General features: G+C 42.0%; 1 protein-coding gene across 2 annotated transcripts in view; it reads left to right on the forward strand.

The window, feature by feature from the left end:
• Positions 1 to 23,808, forward strand: part of SPAG16 (sperm associated antigen 16) — a 1,757,100-nt gene that overhangs the window by 29,805 nt on the left and 1,703,487 nt on the right. For both annotated transcript variants that reach the window (XM_073553217.1, XM_073553218.1), the window contains exon 3: positions 13,763 to 13,855. In XM_073553217.1, coding sequence (XP_073409318.1) covers positions 13,763 to 13,855 — 93 coding nt within the window. The remainder of the gene's footprint in view (positions 1 to 13,762; positions 13,856 to 23,808) is intronic.

A 23,808-nucleotide genomic window follows, 5' to 3' on the forward strand; every position in this document is an offset into this window, starting at 1 on the left:
TCCTTCTTGAAACGATCCCTCACAGACCGCCACCGCTTCACAATTCTCTCCCCTGAAACGAGAAAGGACAAAGTGGTTAGTATACAACATCAGTGTTTCCCAAACTCCAGTCCTCATGGTCCCCAGGGGTCATGTTTTCAGGATTTCCAAAGTAAATAGAAATCCTGAACACATGATCCGTGGGGACCACGAGGACTGGAGTTCGGGAAACACTGGTTTAAATCAAGCAACCGGTACTGTATATACTTACGCTCTTTAATCTGGGCCCGAGCTTCGAGGTCCTCCCAGCGGTCCACAAGGAGCGAACAGATTTCCTCCCAGAGTCGTCGGGTAACGATCAGGTCAGCGTGGCGGCGGTCAGCCATATTCCAGAGCGGCTCCCTTTCTCTGACGAGATCGATGAGGCGGTCCACATCAATCCCTCCATCCTCACCGTCAGAGTCGGGAGCACGCTGTGAAGGCTGTTAAAGAAAAAGACAAAAATAACATAATTAGCCTCCACAAAAGAAATGAAATAAAAAGTGCAAAAAAAACAAAGCAAAAATATTTATACTTACACGCTGGTGACCGCCGCGTTGCTGTCGCCGACGACCCTGGGAGGCACTGCGAGGACCTCTTGGCTGAGCACCAGATTGGGAAGACTAGAGAAGAAAACAAAAAATGTTATGTCTTTGGATGTAGGCATTTGTTTGCTGTGTGTGGTCTGCAGAACATTGTTTTCTATGTGTTGTGTGTAGTGTGATGTTGTGTTTCTGCGTTTGATGCAAAAAACTTACCAATTGTGAGCCCACTCCAAGTGTCTGTCCACCCCTTCCTTCTTCTTCTGGGAGCTCCTCTTCATCTTGTGATTCCTGTTTTGAAATAAAAGGCAATGAATACACATATATTACAGAGATGATGGATTTTGGAAATAAAAACTTACCGTCAAACGCTGACGATGCGAGGGAGGGCTCCCAGAAGATGTGCTGTCTTCCTCATGGCCAGACTCCATGGCTGTGGGTGGTGTTTCTGCTGCTGCCATTGCTGCTGCTGCTGCTGCTGCATCTATTGGGCGGCTGTTGAATAAAGAGAAACAAAGGGCCAATGAATATCTTGATATTCCATAGCCCTAGTTTGGAGGAATGGGGGATTTGATAATTACCGTCTCTCATCTGCTGCTGGACTCCCCTCCCGTTGTTCAGCATACTGCTCCATTTGGGGTGGTGCTGATGGTGCTGCTGCTGCAGATGTCTGCTGCCTTCTCCTGCTCCTGGTTCTTGGCTTGGGTGGCATGTTGGGTGTGGCTGAGGGTCCCATTGTCTTGCTTTTATATATGTCCTGTGGGCAGAGCTACTGAGCATGCTCAGACCAAAGAAACCGGATCCGGCGCATTGCGGCGCTCATAGGCTTTCATTGTATGAAAAAGCCGGACATGCCGGATCCGGCGTGTCCGGCTTTTTCGTCGGAGACAAAAAACGTTACAGTAGCCGTTTTTTCCAGACGCCGGATCGCGTCACATTGCCGGATCCGGCGAAAATCGGATGAAACGCATGGCCATCCGGCTCAATCCGGCTCTAATGCAAGTCAATGGGGGGGAAACCGGATCCGGCATTGCATTTCGCCGGATCCGTTTTTAGTCAAAAGCGCCGGATCGCGCCTGACGCCGAAAACCTGATGTGTGAAAGAGGCCTAAGTGAGTTCATTGGCTGTGAACTCCCAGAACCTTTCTGATGGCACATTCTCACGAACGCGGTAACGTCAGTCAGGTCATAGGAGTTCACCTCGAGACACTAAGCAGCGGTAATGGATGCTGCTCAGTGTCTCTGCTGGATGACAGGATGTATGGCTGCATCATGCAACCATGCCGCCTGCCATCTAGATGTAGCAGAGCTATACCCATCTTGGGACAAATAGATGATTATCATCTCAGTGGACAGGTGAGGAATATTGCTGTTTGTTATTTTAATTCTCTTGCAGGGTACAATGGCGTCATTGGAATGGGTGATGCAGTAAGTATGGTTTAATTAAAGATTTATTAAAGGAGTCTGTGTCATTCTTAATTCTTATTAAAGGACTTTATTCAGGGTGTGTGTGTTTTTACACAGAATTACTATGGGGTTAGTAATGGAGGCGTCTTATAGATTCCTTTCCATTAGTAACCTCTGGGCTTATTGACGCTTGACAATACTAAGGTGACATCAACCCCCCCAACTATCACTCCACATGCCACCACTACGCGTCAAGTGAGAAGAGCGAGTTTAAGTACCAGATTCGGTGCATCTTATAGATGTGCCTTTTCTAGGGTGGCTGAGAGCTGATTTTTTTTTTTTAGCCTGGCGGGGGCCAAGATCCATTGCTCCTTTCTAGTGTATTAATATCAGCCCTCAGCTGTCTGCCTAACCTTTGCTGGTTATTAATTATAGGGGGACCCTACGTTTTTTTTTGGTGGATCCCCCATTTTATTAGCCAGTAAAGGCAGGCTAAGTATACAGATATGAGCTGATATTAATAGCCTATGAAGGTTCATGGGTATTGCCCCCTTCCCAGGCTATAAACATCTGCCCCAGCTGTCGAATTTCTATCTGTTGGTTTGGAAAATTACAATAATCATTAAATACATGTACAGTAAGCTGCACATGCACTGTACTTATTACATATATTATTGATCTCTTTATGTCCATTATGTCTATCTGTTTTATGCATATACAGTTGTGGCCAAAAGTATTGACACCCCTGCAATTCTGTCAGATAATACTCAGTTTCTTCATGAAAATGATTGCAAACACAAATTCTTTGTTATTATTATCTTCATTTAATTTGTCTTAAATGAAAAAACACAAAAAGAATTGTCCTAAAAGCCAAATTGGATATAATTCCACACCAAACATAAAAAAGAGGGTGAACAAAAGTATTGGCACTGTTGGAAAAATCATGTGATGCTTCTCTAATTTGTGTAATTAACAGCACCTGTAACTTACCTGTGGCACCTAACAGGTGTTGGCAATAACTAAATCACACTTGCAGCCAGTTGACATGGATTAAAGTTGACTCAACCTCTGTTCTGTGTCCTTGTGTGTACCACATTGAGCATGGAGAAAAGAAAGAAGACCAAAGAACTGTCTGAGGACTTGAGAAACCAAATTGTGAGGAAGCATGAGCAATCTCAAGGCTACAAGTCCATCTCCAAAGACCTGAATGTTCCTGTGTCTACCGTGCGCAGTGTCATCAAGAAGTGTAAAGCCCATGGCACTGTGGCTAACCTCCCTAGATGTGGACGGGAAAGAGAAATTGACGAGAGATTTGAACGCAAGATTGTGCGGAAGTTGGATAAAGAACCTCGACTAACATCCAAACAAGTTCAAGCTGCCCTGCAGTCCGAGGGTACAACAGTGTCAACCCGTACTATCCGTCGGCGTCTGAATGAAAAGGGACTGTATGGTAGGAGACCCAGGAAGACCCCACTTCTTACCCCGAGACATAAAAAAGCCAGGCTGGAGTTTGCCAAAACTTACCTGAAAAAGCCTAAACGTTTTGGAAGAATGTTCTCTGGTCAGATGAGACAAAAGTAGAGCTTTTTGGGCAAAGGCATCAACATAGAGTTTACAGGAGAAAAAAAGAGGCTTTCAAAGAAAAGAACACGGTCCCTACAGTCAAACATAGCGGAGGTTCCCTGATGTTTTGGGGTTGCTTTGCTGCCTCTGGCACTGGACTGCTTGACCGTGTGCATGGCATTATGAAGTCTGAAGACTACCAACAAATTTTGCAGCATAATGTAGGGCCCAGTGTGAGAAAGCTGGGTCTCCCTCAGAGGTCATGGGTCTTCCAGCAGGACAATGACCCAAAACACACTTCAAAAAGCACTAGAAAATGGTTTGAGAGAAAGCACTGGAGACTTCTAAGGTGGCCAGCAATGAGTCCAGACCTGAATCCCATAGAACACCTGTGGAGATATCTAAAAATGGCAGTTTGGAGAAGGCACCCTTCAAATATCAGGGACCTGGAGCAGTTTGCCAAAGAAGAATGGTCTAAAATTCCAGCAGAGCATTGTAAGAAACTCATTGATGGTTACCGGAAGCCGTTGGTCGCAGTTATTTTGGCTAAAGGTTGTGCAACCAAGTATTAGTCTGAGGGTGCCAATACTTTTGTCTAGCCCATTTTTGGAGTTTTGTGTGAAATGATCAATGTTTTACTTTTTGCTTCATTCTCTTTTGTGTTTTTTCATTTAAGACAAATTAAATGAAGATAATAATACCAAAGAATTTGTGTTTGCAATCATTTTCAGGAAGAAACTGAGTATTATCTGACAGAATTGCAGGTGTGTCAATACTTTTGGCCACAACTGTATACTGTATGTATTCTATTTATTCTATTCTCTTGGGTCCCGCTGTGATTTTGCTGTTCTTGCCTGCTGAATTGCCGGCTTTTCAAAGGATAGGGTGTGTAGTAATCAGATGGCACTAGCATGGTCCGTATGCTGTGCAATTTGTTTTTAATTTTTTTTATTGCTTGCACCCATTGACTTGCATTGGCGTGTCTCGTCTGAGATACGCTGTAAATAGCAGAATGCTGCAATTTTTTTTTTTAAATTTTTTATTTTCTCAGTTCTATTTCAACTGAGAAAAAAGATTGCAGATGTAACCCATTGAATAACATTAGTCAGAGTGCAATCCGATTCTTTTTTTTTTAATAGGATTGCACTCGTCCGTTTTTCTTGCAAATGAGTATGAACCCTAATAAAGGGATATGGATAAGCATGATTGTTTTTAAAGAAGCATTCCTCCTCCCATCAAAATGTTTATTCTCTCAATATATTGCAATCATCATATTATATAGCACCGTGGATTTAAAATTGCTCATTTTGCTTTTCTACCCAGATAATTCTTCCTTTTTGCATTAGGTCTATGACATCACATTTAATAACAAACTAGCTAAGTCAGGCCCATATAAATTTGTATCTCATGGACTTACAACTCCCAAAATGTTCTTTACAATGGTAAAGAGATGCATGGAGTTGTTATGGTCATTGTCAGACTGCAGACCATACAAAAACCACAGAACTGATGAGACGTAGTCAGTATCAACGACCTATTCTCTGAGGCTTTTCTTTCTTTTCGTTTCCATTTTGTCCAGACATCATGATGACCTCTCACATAAACAGCTAGTCTCTATAGACTTCCCTCTTCTGCGGTCTTCTGCAGCACATCCTGACACTGTGCCCTTTAAAAGTAACAGTGTTATTACAATTCCCACTGCATACAAGAAATATCTGTCCATAATGTGACCTAAATAAGCTTCCTGTAGTGTATGACCTCCACATTGTCTGCCTTAATAAGTTACACCCACCACCACACCGTCCGTCCTTATGAACCACGACCTATACCATGGCTGTCCCCTCTAGTTTTACATTACACTCTCTATATCTCCACACGGTCCCCCCACCATGCTAACCTCTCTCCATAGTGTGCCCCCTTTTCAAGTTGCCCTTCTCCTTATCCATTCTTTGCCCCCTTTCACACTATGCACCGCGGCCATTGCCTCCTCTTGCTTCCTGTACAGCCGAGGATGCTGATGGCACAATGATGTCAGATGACGCGATATGGTGACATCTCCTGCCTGCGCCTTCTTCAGCAGGTTGAAAGTGGCCTGCATTCTGTTGAAGATCCCAGATCATGGGAATACAATTGAGTTCAGGGGGTGTGATGGTCGGGGCACAGGCAGGGAGAGGGGTGAGCGGTGACCGACTCTGCTCGCCTGTGTGCCTGCACCCCAGCCAACACTGTAATGAATGTCTGCAGCCAGAGGAAGATGCTGTCAAAATTGAAAGAAATGGATGGCACTCACCGGTAAAAAACTTCTTTATTCCAATACTTTAAAACATCAGCGTCGATGACCAGTAGAAGTGCCACTGCAGCGCGAAATGGCTGTAGTCCTTTCCACTCCTGCTCCCATCCTCCCGAAGCCGTTGTTTTAAAGTATTGGAATAAAGAAGTTTTTTTACCGGTGAGTGCCATCCGCTTTTTTCAATTTTGGCATTTATTGAGGCTGTTTCCTTTGGAGAGGCACCCCGGCTTACGGAGCATTCATTGCTGTATATATGCCTGCAGCTTAGTTCACGCAACACCTGTGCATTGAGTGGGCTTCCCCGCTGTGCAGATTTACACTTCTTTGGAGCTACAGAGGAAGATGCTGTGCAGCCGCAGACATTTAGTGGTGCCTATCCTGCCTACCCCTCATCTCGACCCTGCTGCCATGTCTGTACAGAGGGAGAGACCTGTCCATAAACTGGATCAGAGTGGGGAGAAAGCAACTGGTGAGGTCATCAGACTAGTCTGGTCTTTTCCTGTAGTCACTAGCCGGCTTTTCATACTATATTTTCTCTAAAATGCTGCAGCGAGAAATTGCTCAGCTAGGCACTGATTCATGCTATCCATGGTTTCGGCAGCAAGAATCTAAGGACAGGTTCTTTTTTTTCAAGAGTAAGACATTGTGGTAAACTCAAGTAGAACAAAGGAAAACATAATTGAGGAGGGGAAAAGAAAAGCTAATTGAGGAAAGCCGAGCTAAATATATTTGGTCCTGGAAAAATAATTTCTACAACTATATCAGTAACGAAAAAAAACAGATCGTAACACTTCTGTTTCTAGAATATGTGTGACAGATTTTCTACAGCTGGTGGGTCTCAGCACCATGGACAGCAGTGGAGGAAACATGAAGCTCGCATAACGAACCAGTGTCCCTATGATGTTTATTTTCCATTTGCTGTGGTTGACTTTTGTGAAAGGTTACAGGAAACCCTTTCTGTGAAATGCCACTGCTCTTTTGTTCTTAGGCATTTGTTCTCACACGCATCTACGTTTTTACAGCAAGGGGTTTGCTAGATCGAAAGGGAACCCCATAAAGGGTGGGCTGGATAGGAAACTTTCCAACATGTAGGTTGTGAAAAGTACGATTATCATGCCACACTGTTAAAGTTGTAATGCTTGGAAGAGATGTACCAATAAGTAGATGGATTGTAGGGGCTCTTAGGAGTTGTTATATACAGTAGGTTTTGATTCACCATTGAAAGTGCCGCGTGCAGTAGAGTTATTCCCATCTTTATACGTGGGTTCTGCCAAATTGTACTTTTAAATACAAGTTATTTTGGCAATTTGTTGCTTCTTAAGTGTCAGCTATTTTTAGGATATTGTCCACAGCTCGTTGCCTTTGAGACCGACCGCCACTGATGGACAGCAGAGCGTGCTTCGTGCCTACAAGCTCTTTTCTATTGAGCCCTCTGTTACTTTCTAACACTGGCCAGCTTCAGGGCAGTGCTTACAAGCTACACAGCAGCAGAGGTCGGTCTCCTAGGAAACAAGCTGTAAACAAAAGAAAAGTGTATATATGTCAAGAAGGGCGGTAAATCCAATATCCATCTAAGAAGATAGAATGAGGGTATGTGCCTACGATCAGGAAAAGCAGCGTTTTGGATGCAGCTCACTGGTTTCTACATTACAAGCACAATGGATGGGATTTATAGAAATCCCATGCCCACTGTGCGTCTATTTGATGCTGCGTAAACTCACCCACAGTGCGGGTTTACGAACCGCAGAATGTCAATTTCTGTTGCGGAGATGCTAGTCTCCATAACAGAAATTCCCACAATGGAATGTATTGGATGCGATAAATCCGCATTGTTCAATGAACACACGCAGATTTAACACAGCGAAAATACACCGCGTCCAAAGCACTCCTATGTCCTGATCATGGGCACATACCCTTAAAGAAAAAACACACCACCACCAGGAAAGGCGGAAATTTCTAAAATAAACAGGATCAAATGGAAAAAATAATAAAAAATAGTGTTAAAAAATTATATTTTATTAACTCATGACACAAACAATAATAAAATAATACATGCATATATCATATAATGAATACAATGAAGGCACACTAAAAAAATCAATAAATAAATAAATTGATTAAAAATAATCAATATGGCACCATATATGACACTATACAAGCTGACAATAGCCACACAATATGGGCTCACAAAATTAATATCAAAAATAGATCGAAAACCATGAATAAATAAATAGAGTGAATAATTGCAAAGAAAAAATGATAAAATTAGTGCCCTGTGTGAATAAATGGAACAAATAATCATAAAGAAATTATCACTCTGATGGTAAAAAACCTAATAAAAAAACACCAATCAATAATATCACAAACAATGCAAAAAGTGCACCAGTGCAAATAATTATTCACTCTAAAAGAACCATGAGTAGCATTATTTCGTTGGTATATCAAAATTACTCAACCGCTATATACATAAAGTGCAACTGTACTGACTGTAACTGCTGCTATATGTATGCAAGAACAATAATAATATTGTGCAAACAAAGTAATTGATAAGTAATGAAAGTGCATCAGTGCAAGATAACCGCTATATACATAATGTGCAAGTGTACTGACTGTAACTGCTGCTATATGTATGCAAGAACAATAATAATATTGTGCAAGCAAAATAATTAATAAGTAATTAAAGTGCACCAGTGCAAGATAATCACTGTGAGGAAACCATAGACAGCGGTATAATAGCCGGGCTACACTAATGGTAGACAGTGTTATTTGCACTGGTGCACTTTTTGCATTGTGATATTATTGATTGGTGTTTTTTTATTAGGTTTTTTACCATCAGAGTGATAATTTCTTTATGATTATTTGTTCCATTTATTCACACAGGGCATTAATTTTATATTTTTTTTATATTTTTTCTTTGCAGTTATTCACTCTATTTATTTATTCTTCATTTTCGATCTATTTTTGATATTAATTTTGTGAGCCCATATTGTGTGGCTATTGTCAGCTTGTATAGTGTCATATATGGTGCCATATTGATTATTTTTAATCAATTTATTTATTCATTGATTTTTTTAGTGTGCCTTCATTGTATTCATTATATGATGCATGTATTATTTTATTATTGTTTGTGTCATGAGTTAATAAAATATAATTTTTTAACACTATTTTTTATTATTGTTTCCATTTGATCCTGTTTATTTTATAAATTTCCCCTTTTCCTGGTGGTGGTGTGTTTTTTCTATCTACCATCTGCCATCCACACTTTAGTGGCGATTTATTTATTCTTTAAATTAATTAAATTATTGATAATACGCCATTTTTTGTAACATACCCTTAAAGGTTTATTCCCAACATCTTGGGGATTAAATCTTCACTGTGAGATGTGTTGTCCCGCAAGAACTATCTGTAGAGGGCTGTATGGATAAGTCTTTGTATATGAACCCTCATATCCATACGGATATGGTCCTGGTGCTATCAGAGCAAATTTCAGGTAAAAAGCGGTGTCAAAAATGCAAAAAAAAAAAAATTGTTTTAAAAGGGTTCTCAAGGATTATTACATGGGCTCATTCGGAAGAGCATATTTTACATCCATGTGCTGTCCACATGTACAGTAAAAGTAGTATCATGCGGACAGTACACGGACTGATGCAAGTCAGTAGAGTATTTCACATGAACATATATACACCTGGACTACAGATCCATGTGTATATAAAAATGTAGCATGCTTTATGTCACATTCACACATCTGGGTGTCAGAGTGAGTACGGGCCATGATTTGAGGACCAACTGCGGGTCTCCTGACCTGAACTTGACAACCTCATATATATGTTTGACTCTGAACTCTGAGAGATTAACATACGGTATGTTAGAGGCCACCAGGGACCGAGACCACGCTGTAGACCAATCGGACAGGCGGTTCCCCAATGGCTTCTCAGCCTCCCCTGTCCATGGTTGCCAAATTGATTTTTTATGTTTTCTGGACATCTTATCAAAAAATCATGGACAGACAATTTTTTTATGGATAATTTGGGAAACCATAATAAATCATTAAGAACATAAGCGATATATTTCTGCAGCCCATAATTTTGATATAAATATATCAGCTGCATTCACTATGAGCTGTAAAATGATAATTACAGTCGAAATAATCTGTACAAGTTCTTTCCGCTTCAAAAAATTTACGGATGCCTCAATCTTCTTTTTACAGACCAGGCAAAAAACTGCCCAGTTTTTATGGACTGTTCAGGAATTTCTGGATGGTTGGCAACCCTGCCGCTGCCCCAGCTTTGACTGACAGAGCTGAAACTGGGTGGGGGAGTGATGACATCTGCTTGTAAAATTCATGATGGGTGGCAGCGTTTCTGGAGGAGCGGACAGTCGTCAACCGCTTTTAATTTATTAAGAGGCGAATGTAAGGGGTTGAAGAGGAAGAAGAGCACAAAAGGGGTTACCTCTCCTGCTCCGTGTCTGGAACCACCTAACCAGACAGCAGGGTTGCCGGGGGGAAGACTTTCTGACCTGGACCGTCTAGACCATGTGACCATAGGGGGCAGTGACCAGAAAAAAGGGGCGGTGGACAGGAATCTGTGTGGCATGAGGGTGTGAAAGCAGAGCGCGCGGGACAGAGAGCAGGCTGCTGCACCACGCTCCCAGAGAGAGAGAGTTCCCCTTCTGAGGACTGACACTGAAGGACAAGGCATTGTGAGCACCGTATGTGAGTTTGTGGACTGAGCAGCCTCCGTGACCAGAGGAGACATTCCCCCTGATAGTACAGAGACAGTGACACCAGCGTGCAGTCCCAGGGACCGCAGTGACCAGCCGGAGCTCCTATGTGTGATAAAGAGATTTAACAGTGTGTGCAGCATTGCTCCTGCGGTGAGACAGGCGAGGTATCATACAGAAACTCAGAGCAGGGAGAGCTAGGTTCGCATCAGCTCCCAGCCCCTTCTTTAACCCCTGGAGGTCCCAACTTCATCCAGAGCAGAGACTTTAGAGACTGCAAGCGCCGCTGTTGCCGGTGCCAACGCGGGAGAAGTAGTCTCTTCAATCAAACTTCCCCCAGACTGATAAGTTATAATTACCTGACTTTAACCGTTTAAATGCTGCATTACCATTTAATTGTTTCCTTCAGCTCCATTGTTCTGCTTTACTGTTTTACTCTGTCACATTTAACCCCTTTCTGCTCCTCCCTGCGTGGAGAGAAAAGCCCTGCAAATAAACCTTTAACTCTTGGTCTGTCTCGGATCCGTGGTGACATCCTCCGTACCTGCAGGTTATTACACGTACATTAAGGCTTACGCATCCTAATAAATTAATAGCAGTTGAAAATTGTATGCCACGCCAGAAACGCGGCGACTAGGAGCATCTGACTTCAGCATGCCCCCTCATTAAGACCAAATCGAGGCCAAATTCTTTTTTTTTTTTCCTTTTCTTTTATATGTGGTGGTTGTTTCCTTGTTATAGTATATTATGTCAATGCAATTTATATATGATAAATGTTACAACTAATATATCTGTAGTATTTTTTTATGTGACCATTCTACTCTTTTGCTATATACTTACTAGAGCAATTACTGCACTTTAATAATCATGTGTATTTACGCAGTTTTAGAGTTTTTTAATACATTTTTTTTCTCTATAGCTTTTACTTTTTTATTTTTTTGTGTTGGCATTAAAGTCCAAATAAAAGTGGCTTCTTATTTATTTAATGTATGCTTAAACTGGCTTTAGTGGCAAATGTTATTAAAGTTCGCTTTTAGCAGTACATTGCTATGTTCCCTCTGGCCTCCATCATTGAGAAGTTATGATAGTTTAGAAATGATAACATTTTATCTTAAATAATTTGAAGTACGGTAAATACACTTTTGCCATTGATTAGTAATGGTAAAAATGACTAACAACTTACAATAGTTTTCAGAAGCAAAGAGGTTAAATGGAATGAACTTGGTTCTGGCTTTCAGTTTCATGTGTTGTTCCAGCATCCCTGCTTTTGGTCGAGTCTTTTCAATTCCCTTGCGCAAATTATGATTTTCACTGAACCGTCTGTATTTTTGATTAACATTCACAGTCACGGCTATAGAGAAATGAACTTTCTTACTCAGCAAGACGTGAATTAACCTTCCCATTGCTGTGCTGTGCATTTTCTGAATGCTTTAGATCTGTCACCAATATGTTACCATATTTATTTGATTTGAGGTTATTTAAATTTTGAAGCTTAGAAATAACTTAATCCGCAAATTCAGAAGTAAACCTACTGTAGTTAAAGGGATCAGGACAGTCCCATTTTCCATGTGCAGCGCTAGGGCATACAGTATGTGCGTCATAGAGGAGCAGATCCTCTCCATACTTTTCATTATGAGCAAAAGTTGAGCATAGAGCGGCTCTTGCCGGAGAACTCTACGTGACAGTAAGGGCTGCGTTCACACGCAGCATTTTTGCCATGTTTTTTTCTGCAGCCTAAACCTTCTCTCTGGGTAGTAAAAAATGCTGTTCAAAATGCAGGTTTTGCAGCATTTTCTTAGCACAGATTGCATATATGTTTTGTCCATAGTAGATATGTAATAAAATTTGTTTTATTTACCTTAAACGTAGCAAAGTCCGTTTTGTTTTTTGTTTTTTTGCAGCGTTTATTCATTTTTTTCATCGCTTTTTATAGGTGAAAAAGGCTGCAAAAACAGTGAAAGAATTTGACACGCTGCAGATTTTAAAAAATCCTGCAGTTCTCAAATTCAGTCAGGGAAAAAAGCGCCTTTATCCACAGCCCACCAGCATATTACTTGCAGTGCTCCATTTTCACCCAGCACGGGATTCTCTGCTATGTACTGCTTTTTGAGCGCTCTCTAGCCTACACTTTTGAGAGATTCACAGAGTCTTTCCTAGTGTTTACACAGTCTGAAGAAGGTCCGGATAGTGACCGAAACGTTACAAATAATTGAATGTAAACCTTGTGGATTATCTTTGTGACTAAAAGCAGATTAATTTTTTCGCAATTGGGAGTGCTGGATTTTTTTCTACGTTTAATCTGGACTGGTATCCTTTTCTGTGCACCCCGCACCATTATTACGGAGTGACGTGTCTTTCTGTTTTAAGGAAAAAAATACAGCCGTGTGCACGAGATTCCTGAAATCTCATAGCATAAAAAAAACACAAAAATGCATGTGAACGTACCCCTTAATATTGCCAAATGGTCAGCCGCAGCACACCTTTTTTGTTTCTACAGACCTGGTTGGTATTTATAGAGAACTGTATCAGGACTTCTGCAAACATTTTATTTTGAAATTGCAAAATACTTTGAGCATCTACAAAATAATTTGATTTTTGTTCTTTAAAAAAGTTGTGTGCAATGTAAGATTTCGCAGTACCTGCTGTATAGTGCGGTACTGTGCCTCTGTCTTTCAGTTTTGGTTGGGTTTTGCTCTACAGTGCCCTTTTTGAGCACGTAGATTAAGGCTATGTGCACACGCTGCAGATTCACCTGCCGGTTTTTCCACGCGAATCCGCAGGTAAAGTGACCTGCGGTTTTCCTGCGGATTAGCCTGCGGGTTTGCCCTGCAGTTTCACACCTCTACTATGTTAAAGGTGTGAAACCACTGCAGAATCCACCCAAACAATTGACATGCTGCGGTTTATAAACCGCAGCAAAACCGCGTGGAAAAAACCACAGCGTGAGCACAGCGGTTTTGAAATTGCATAGGCTAACATGGTACTGTACCATGTCTGCGAAACTGCTGCGTTTCCGCAGGGCCAAAAGCGCTGCGGAAACACAGCACAATCCGCAACGTGTGCACATGGCCTAAGGCTAACCATAGTATCGCCTGATTTTGACTAGACTAGCCTAAAGAAAGCCCTGTATTTCAGCAATAAACTGTCGTTTTTTTTCTGATTTTATGAAATAGGCCATGTCTTTATATACCAGTAATTCCTGGTGGTGTTCTCCTTGTAGATCCCAGCTGATGATGACATCAGTTTTACAGATGGGGATGAAGATCTTTTAAGGGCAGTACATACAGTTCAAGAGCAAACCGAGGATGCTCAGGTCAGTATGTTTTTGTTTGTGTGTTGGTTTATCGCCATATATTAGAAAAAAATAATTTTATGAATACAATGGGGCTTATTTTTTAAATAGTCCAAATTTTAAACTGTACAGACGTAAACTAGATTGTCTTGAAATCCTCCAAAGTTCTCTTAGTTGTGTTTGAGAAATCTGGCTAGTATTAAGACTTGACCTACTGGTACTTTATGCTAAAAATTTGCAACAACATTTTGGTGCATTTTTGATGTGCGGTGTTGCATTTCAAGCTACTGTCCTCTAACAATATACACCCACTATAAGTGAGGTCACACTCTGTTGTCAGTCAAGCCACATAAAATGTATAAAACACAATTGATATGGTGCCAGTGTACAGTATTGTTTGTGTTTGCTTTTTTGTTTTCATGCTCTTTCCTATTTTTTTGCTCTCTTTTTCATATATTTTACACTCTGTACTCTAAGACCTTTTGGGGCATTTGAACATTTTAATACATTATTTTTATTTCTGATTTTCGCCTGTAGCTGGGGCTGATACAGTTGTGGCCAAAAGTATTGACACCCCTGCAATTCTGTCAGATAATACTCAGTTTCTTCCTGAAAATGATTGCAAACACAAATTCTTTGGTATTATTATCTTCATTTAATTTGTCTTAAATGAAAAAACACAAAAGAGAATGAAGCAAAAAGCAAAACATTGATCATTTCACACAAAACTCCAAAAATGGGCCAGACAAAAGTATTGGCACCCTCAGCCTAATACTTGGTTGCACAACCTTTAGCCAAAATAACTGCGACCAACCGCTTCTGGTAACTATCAATGAGTTTCTTACAATGCTCTGCTGGAATTTTAGACCATTCTTCTTTGGCAAACTGCTCCAGGTCCCTGATATTTGAAGGGTGCCTTCTCCAAACTGCCATTTTTAGATCTCTCCACAGGTGTTCTATGGGATTCAGGTCTGGACTCATTGCTGGCCACCTTAGAAGTCTCCAGTGCTTTCTCTCAAACCATTTTCTAGTGCTTTTTGAGGTGTGTTTTGGGTCATTGTCCTGCTGGAAGACCCATGACCTCTGAGGGAGACACAGCTTTTTCACACTGGGCCCTACATTATGCTGCAAAATTTGTTGGTAGTCTTCAGACTTCATAATGCCATGCAGACGGTCAAGCAGTCCAGTGCCAGAGGCAGCAAAGCAACCCCAAAACATCAGGGAACCTCCGCCATGTTTGACTGTAGGGACCGTGTTCTTTTCTTTGAATGCCTCTTTTTTTCTCCTGTAAACTCTATGTTGATGCCTTTGCCCAAAAAGCTCTACTTTTGTCTCATCTGACCAGAGAACATTCTTCCAAAACATTTTAGGCTTTTTCAGGTAAGGTTTGGCAAACTCCAGCCTGGCTTTTTTATGTCTCGGGGTAAGAAGTGGGGTCTTCCTGGGTCTCCTACCTTACAGTCCCTTTTCATTCAGACGCCGATGGATAATACGGGTTGACACTGTTGTACCCTCGGACTGCAGGGCAGCTTGAACTTGTTTGGATGTTAGTCGAGGTTCTTTATCCAACATCCGCACAATCTTGCGTTGAAATCTCTTGTCAATTTTTCTTTTCCGCCCACATCTAGGGAAGTTAGCCACAGTGCCATGGGCTTTAAACTTCTTGATGACACTGCGCACGGTAGACACAGGAACATTCAGGTCTTTGGAGATGGACGTGTAGCCTTGAGATTGCTCATGCTTCCTCACAATTTGGTTTCTCAAGTCCTCAAACAGTTCTTTGGTCTTCTTTCTCTTCTCCATGCTCAATGTGGTACACACAAGGACACAGGACAGAGGTTGAGTCAACTTTAATCCATGTCAACTGGCTGCAAGTGTGATTTAGTTATTGCCAACACCTGTTAGGTGCCACAGGTAAGTTACAGGTGCTGTTAATTACACAAATTAGAGAAGCATCACATGATTTTTCGAACAGTGCCAATACTTTTGTCCATCCTCTTTTTTATGTTTGGTGTGGAATTATATCCAGTTTGGCTTTAGGACAATTCTTTTTGCGTTTTTTCATTTAAGACAAATTGAATGAAGATAATAATACCAAAGAATTTGTGTTTGCAATCATTTTCAGGAAGAAACTGAGTATTATCTGACAGAATTGCAGGGGTGTCAATACTTTTGGCCACAACTGTATATCAGGGGTTCCACAATACTGTTAAAGTTCCTTTTTAAAAGAAAATGTCTAACCAAAATTGCGATGTACTTTTTTTCCCCTATTACTCCTTGTTAAAAAAAAATAGGGATAAAGGGAAATTTAGTGGGATTTTTTTTTTTTAAATTCTCATTTCCCATTTTCTAAAACTTCTGTTGAACATTTCTGGGTTCACAGGAGAGGACATAACTTAATCTGTGGGGGGTCCGACCCCTTGGCTTGGACCTGCACACTGATTGGCAGAATGAGGAATTTTTATACCTGAATGGTCACTTTTATCCCCTTTATAATGGAGCAGAAATGCACATGCACAACCGCTGCTTTATTCATTTCTATGGGACTGCAGGAAAATGCTTAGTGCAGTGCTCAGCATCCCCAGTAGTTTTTTTTGTTTGTTTTAAATTTTGCTTCTCCATTGCCAAATTATTAGCAATAAAATTATTTGACACCTACCGTATTTTACGGACTATAAGACACACCGGACCATAAGACGCACCCCAAATTTTGAGAAGGAAAATAGGGAAAAAAAATATAATATGTCAAATGGGGGTCCATCTTAAAGTCCGAATTCAGCTTACCAGGGAGATACATCGGCACAGGTGGAGGAGTGGTCACAGGGGTTGTTCGGTGGCCTCTGGGAAATCCCATCCCAGGCTTGTGGTGCTCTGTGGTGCGGTGGTGGTGATGCTCTGTGGTGCGATGGGGCTCCGCGGGCATTTTGTGACCGGTGCGACGGTGGTGCTCCTCTGTGGGGCATCGGCAGTGGTGGTACTCCTCTGTGGGGTGGTGGTGCTCTGTGGTGCTCCTCTGTGGGGTGGCGACGGTGGTGGTGCTCTGAGGGGCGGCGGGGCTTTCATTTCGTGAAAGCCCAGAGGCCCCCGCAGATCCAGTGCTGCAATGCAGAAGCCTCTGGGAAAATGGCCGCCGGAGTCGGCGCATGCTCAGATTCAGATCTCGGCAACGAGATCTCGTCCTAAGATCTCGGGAGATGAGATTTCGGGATGAGATCTTGTTTCCGAGTTCTGAATCTGAGCATATGCCACCCCTGGTAGCCATTTTCCCGGAGGCCAACGCATCACAGCATTGGATCTGTGGAGGCCTCCGGGCTTTCACGAAATGCCGGCGGAGCCACGCCGCCCCACAGAGGAGCACCACCGCCACACCACAGACGTACCAGCCTGGGAAGGGAGGCTGCATCGCCCTGCAACATCGGACCGGGATCGTCACCATAGTATTTGTAAGTATATTCTGACCATAAGACGCACCCCCATATTCCCCAAAAAATTTTTGGGGAAAAAAGTGCGTCTTATGGTCTGAAAAATACGGTAATTAGTTAATTTTCGTTAAGTTCAAGTGGTTGTTTTTATAGTGATGAATGAACATGCTTGGATAGGGTGTTATCCAAGCATGCTTGTGTGCTAACCAAGTGTCTTCGACGTGCTCGAATAATATGTTCGAGTCCCTGCAGCTGCATGTCTCGCGGCTGTTCAACAGCCACAACACATGCAGGGATTGCCTGTTTGGCAATCCCTGCATATGTAGCGGCTGTCGAACAGCCGCGAGAGATGCAGGCACGAGGACTGTAACATATTTTTCTAGCACGCCAAAGAAACTCAGAGCACACGAGCATGCTCGGATAAAGCCTTATCCCAGCACGTTCGCTCATCATTAGTGTTTTTCAGTGGAGGCGTGTAATCCTTCCCCTTGTATGATGTTGCCCAATAAAACGCAGGCAGCAAGCCTCCTGCTTGAGTCTGTGTAGGGGAAGACCTTCTTTTGCTTTTTTGCTCTCCAGCTCCTGTAAAAAGCATAGCTGGAAGGACAGTGCCGCTGAGTTTAACTACACCATAGTACAAACCCTTCCATCAGCTTTTTCCTCTCATGGCATTGTCATCTGTGCTGTATGGCCCCTCCCTTGTCTGCCAGTCTGGGGCTGAGTGCTCAAAGTGTCAGTAATCACTTATGTCTGCTGTGCTCAAAACAACTTGTACTCATTCTTGGGTTTGGGCACCCTTGGAGATTTGTGTGCTCAGATGACTCAGATCTTAATTAGCCTGTTTAGGATTATAGATTTTAATATCATCATTAGGAAAGGTCAGGTGATGGAAATTTTCCAGCTTTATAAAAACCCAGCATCCTCTAACATTGTGCCCACTATGAAAATGGTGAAGGCCCACAAAGTAGGAAAAGGCTATAAAAAGATTGCAAAGCATTTTCAAGTTGCTCTTTCCTCAGTTCAAAATGTAATTAAGAAATGGCAGTTAACAGGCAAAGTAAAGGTCAAGATAAGGTCTGGAAGACAAAACAAATTTTCAGTGAGAGCAAATCAGAACCCTGTTTAACTGCAAAAGACTTTCAAAAAATATTTAGCAGACTATGGAGTTGAGGTACATTCTTCTAGTGTTCAGAGACACCTGAACAAATATTGACTCCATAGAAGAGTCATCAGAAGAAAACCTGTCCTGTGTTCTCGCCAAAAAATTCAGCATCAGAAATATGCAAAAGAACATCTAAACCATCCTGATGCATTTTGGAAACAAGTCCTGAGGACGGATGAGGTTAAAATAGAACTCTTTGGCCACAATGATCAAATGATCAAAGGTATGTGTGCAGACAAAAGGACACTGAATGTCAAGAAAAGAACATCTCACCAACCATTAAGCATGGGGGTGGATCAATAATGCTTTGGGGTTGTGTTGCAGCCGATAGCACGGGGAACATTTCACAGGTAGATGGAAGAATGGAATCAATGAAATTTCAGCAACTTCTTCATGAAAACATAACCTCATCTGTAAAAAAGCTGAAAAGAGGATGGCTCCTACAAATGAATAATGATCCTAAGTACATGTCAAAATTCACAAGAGAATGTTTCCCATTGCTCCTCACCATCCCCTGATCTGAATATCATTGAAAATATGTGGCTGGACCTCAAAATAGCAGTAAGACAACCCAGGAATCTCACAGAACTAGAAGAATTTTCCAAGGAAGAATGGATGTAAATCCCTCAAACAAGAATTTAAAGACTCTTGGTTTACAAACTGTTGAGATGCTTCTAGGTACTAACCATACAGGGTACCCAAACTTTTGCATCTGCCCACTTTCCTTTTTTGTAATTTTGAAAATGTAAAACATGGGTGGAGATATATTCTCTTAGGTTTAAACCTGAATTTATGAGTAGGTAGGATCCTACTGCAATTAAAACCACTACCCATAAAGCCAGGCTTAAACCTAAGAGAAGATTCACATTAGGCAGGTTCCCAGCAAACTGGAGATCGCCTTGTCATTGGCCGCTGGGCATGCATGAATTGGCCAAATTATGTGCTTAGCATCTCCGTTTTTTTCTTATTATCTAGAGCAGAGCACTATAGAGAGCAACTTTATTTTCTGAGTTGGAAGTGACAGTCAGCCTTTCGTTATTTGTTAGATCCTTACTTATATATATGTAGAGCACAACAAATTGATATTGTAATGCTGTGCTGCACATCTTTTCCAAAGATGAACCTCCAAGTCTATTATGCCCGAATGAAAGCAAATGAGATTCTTTTTTTATGAACGCTTTTGACAGGTTTATATTTCCATTGTTCTTCCAAAATCGCTGCTAGAAATAAGTTTAATTGTTTTGTTGGCTAAATTAAAAGGTTTGTTAAAAGGTAGCATTGCTGTAAATTGGTTTTATTTTATTTATTGTGATTACTGCACACTTTAATTATCTTTTTATTACAGAAGGTCATATTCGCCGAGATTGGAGACACAGCTCTGCATAATAGTACAAACTTGACAAAAGGAAAATGTTCAGAGCAGGCTTTTTCTCTGTTTTTATATCTTCACCGCTGTCTGGTTTGCGTTTAGAGGACACCTCAAATTCAGGACTAAATTTCCTCCCAACGGGAGGTTAATGAGTCGTTACCATAGGGGTCTGATTAAAGGACATTCTGTGTAGTCATTCGATATTTTGGTGAAAATAGAATAGTTTCTTTCCTTCCACATTTCTATGGTGAGAGCTTGAAACTTGACCAGATTTATCTGGGGCAGGTAGCCAGTTCAAGCCTTGCCGCAAAGTGTTTTATGGGCTTATAAATTGTGTATGGTGATGCCTCCAAACACACTCTCAATTTGTGCATTTACTTTGGAGCATTCTTGTTTCAAGGACACATTGCCTGCAGGGCAAACGCTTCAACAGAGGGAAAAAAAGAAAGACAAAGATAAAGAGGAGATGCTGCCAGAACATTGTGATACAAATAGATGACTAGGCAAACCTACAGTAATCGAGGGAAGCTAAATATTCATGACAACATCCTACGCTGTATTATATCTTCTTTTGTCAGTATAAGAGAACATTTATAGGCTAATCAATAATATTATTCAAATAAGGGAAACCGCTTAGTTATAGATATATCTGCATACTCAAGATTTCCTGGGTTTTATGGCGCCCAATGTCAATGCTTGCGGCACAGAAACAATGTAGACATAAAGGATTTGAAGGTACACTGGTGGGTAGAGGTGTATAACTCTCATTATTCAAGAGAGAATATACATTTATTCAGATATTGAGTTGGTTAAAACCATTGTTATCACCGAGGGATCATGGAAAGTGATGGACACAGGCCCCTTCAGCTGTCACTGGCGATTTTTGTAAATTGTAAACAGGGCTTTATTGGAAATGCAATGTAAGTTTTGTAAACCATTAAAATTTTTGTTCTGACTTTCCACCAAAATACTTTTTCATGCTAAAAATCATACTGAAAGAAGCAAAAAAAAAACATCACTGCCATCAGTTGACTGGTAAAAACGTGACTTCATTGAAGACATTTTTTTTTTGTTCACTAAAGCAATGTTTTCAGTCACTGCTCATAAAAGCCAATGGGTAGAGAGAGAAGGGATGATGAGGAGGGAGATGCTAGAGGCAGAAACAGACAACATCTTGCAGCCAGTTCACATGAAACGACAAACTAGTATTAAAAATATATATACCGTATATACTCGTGTATAAGCCAACCCATGTATAAGCCGACCCCCCTAATTTTGCCACAAAAAACTGGGAAAACTTATTGACTTGAATAAGCCGAGGGTGGAATCCATAGACTATGCCCCCATATGCTGCTTCATAGTTTATGCCCCCATATGCTGCTCCATAGTTTATGCCCCCATATGCTGCTCCATAGTTTATGCCCCCATATGCTGCTCCATAGTTTATGCCCCCATATGCTGCTCCATAGTTTATGCCCCCCATATGCTGCCCCATAGAATATGCCCCCATATGCTGCCTCATAGAATATGCCCCATAGAATATGCCCCATATGCTGCCCCATAGAATATGCCCCCATATACTGCCCCATAGAATATGCCCCATATGCTGCTCCATAGAATATGCCCCCCATATGCTGCCCCATAGACTATGCCTCCATATACTGCTCCATAGACTATGCCCCCATATGCTGCCCCTTTGAATATGCCCCCATATGCTGCCCCATAGAATATGCCCCCATATGCTGCCCCATAGAATATGCCACATATGCTGCTCCTTAGACTATGCCCCCATATGCTGCTCCATAGACTATGCCCCCATATGCTGCTCCATAGACTATGCCCCCATATGCTTCCCCATAGACTATGCCCCCATATGCTGCCCCATAGAATATGCCCCATATGCTGCTCTATAGACTATGCCCCCATATGCTGCTCCATAGTTTATGCCCCCATATGCTGCTCCATAGTTTATGCCCCCATATGCTGCTCCATAGTTTATGCCCCCATATGCTGCTCCATAGAATATGCCCCCATATGCTGCTCCATAGTTTATGCCCCCAATATGCTGCCCCATAGACTATGCCCCCATATACTGCTCCATAGAATATGCCCCATATGGTGCTTCATAGAATATGCCCCCCATATGCTGCCCCGTAGACTATGCCTCCATATACTGCTCCATAGACTATGCCCCCATATGCTGCCCCATAGAATATGCCCCCATATGCTGCCCCATAGAATATGCCCCCATATGCTGTCCCATAGAATATGCCACATATGCTGCTCCATAGACTTTGCCCCCATATGCTGCTCCATAGACTATGCCCCCATATGCTGCCCCATAGAATATGCCCCCATATGCTGCCCCATAGAATATGCCCACATATGCTGCCTCATAGAATATGCCCCATATGCTGCTTTATAGACTATGCCCCCATATGCTGCTCCATAGACTATGCCCCCATATGCTGCCCCATAGAATATGCCTCCATATGCTGCCCCATATGCTGCCCCATAGAATATGCCCCATATGCTGCTCCATAGACTATGCCCCCATATGCTGCTCCATATAATATGCCCCATATGCTGCAAAAAATGCCATACTCACCTCTCCTGGGTCCAACGCGGCTGTCTGCCGCTTCTTGTGTCAGCGACTGTTCAGCCAGCAGAGGGGCGGTGCGCACTAACCACGTCACCGCGCCCCCTGCTGCCTAAACATCACTGACACAGGATGCAGCAGAGACAGCGGTGAGCAGCGATAGACCGGGGGACAGGTGAATATCGCTATACTCACCCATCCTGCCGTTGTCTCTGCAGCCTCGCTCGCTTCTCCACTGTCTCCCTTCCTGTCTTCAGTGGTCATGTGGTGCCCTTCATTACCACTCATGAATATGCACATATTCATGAGTGGTAATGAGGGGCACCACGTGACCGCTGAAGACAGGAAGGGAGACAGTGGAGAAGCGAGCGAGGCTGCAGAGACCACGGCAGGACAGGTAAGTATGATCTCTGACAACCCCGCTCCCCCGCCGACCCCCAGGTATATGACCCGTGTATAAGCCGAGAGGGGGACTTTCAGCCCCAAAAATGGGCTGAAAATCTCGGTTTATACACGAGAATATACGGTATGTGTATATATATATATTTATATATATATATATATATATATTATATGCATACATACATTGGGGAAAAAAGTATTTAGTCAGCTACCAATTGTGCAAGTTCTCCCACTTAAAAAGATGAGAGAGGCCTGTAATTGACATCATAGGTAGACCACAGCTATGAGAGTCAAAATGAGAAAACAAATCCAGAAAATCACCTTGTCTGTTTTGGCAAGATTTACTTTCCAAATTATGATGGAATATAAGTATTTGGTCATTAACAAAGGTCATCTCAATATTTTGTTATATATCCATTGTAAGCAATAACAGAGGTCAAACATTTTCTTTAAGTATTCAGAAGGTTGGCACACACTGTTGGTGGTATGTTGGCCCATTCCTCCATGCAGAGGTCCTCTAGAGCAGTGATGTTTTGGACCTGTCCCTGGGCAACACGGACTTTCAAATCCTTCCAAAGGTTTTCTATGGGGTTGAGATCTGTAGACTGGCTAGGCCCCAAGACCTTCATATGCATCTTACAAAGCCACTCCTTCATTGCCCTGGCAGTGTGCTTGAGATTATCATGCTGAAAGACCCATCCATATTTCATCTTCGATGCCCTTACTGATGGAAGGAGGCTTGCACTCAAAATCTCATGATACATGGCCCCATTCATGCTTTCATGTACACGGATCAATCCTCCTGGTCCCTTTGCAGAGAAACAGCCCCAAAGCATGATGTTACCACTCCCATGCTTCACAGTAGGTATGGTGTTCTTTGGCTGCAACTCAGCTTTCTGTCTCCTCCAAACACAACAGGTTTTGTTTCTACCAAACAGTTCTACTTTGGGTTCATCAGACCATATGAAAAACTCCCAATACTCTTCTGGATAATCCAAATGCTCTCTAGAAAACTTAAGA

Source organism: Dendrobates tinctorius, unplaced genomic scaffold (genome assembly GCF_039654945.1).
Source record: "Dendrobates tinctorius isolate UK_male_01 unplaced genomic scaffold, ASM3965494v1 ptg000199l, whole genome shotgun sequence".
In the NCBI taxonomy this organism is placed as follows: Eukaryota; Metazoa; Chordata; class Amphibia; order Anura; family Dendrobatidae; genus Dendrobates; species Dendrobates tinctorius.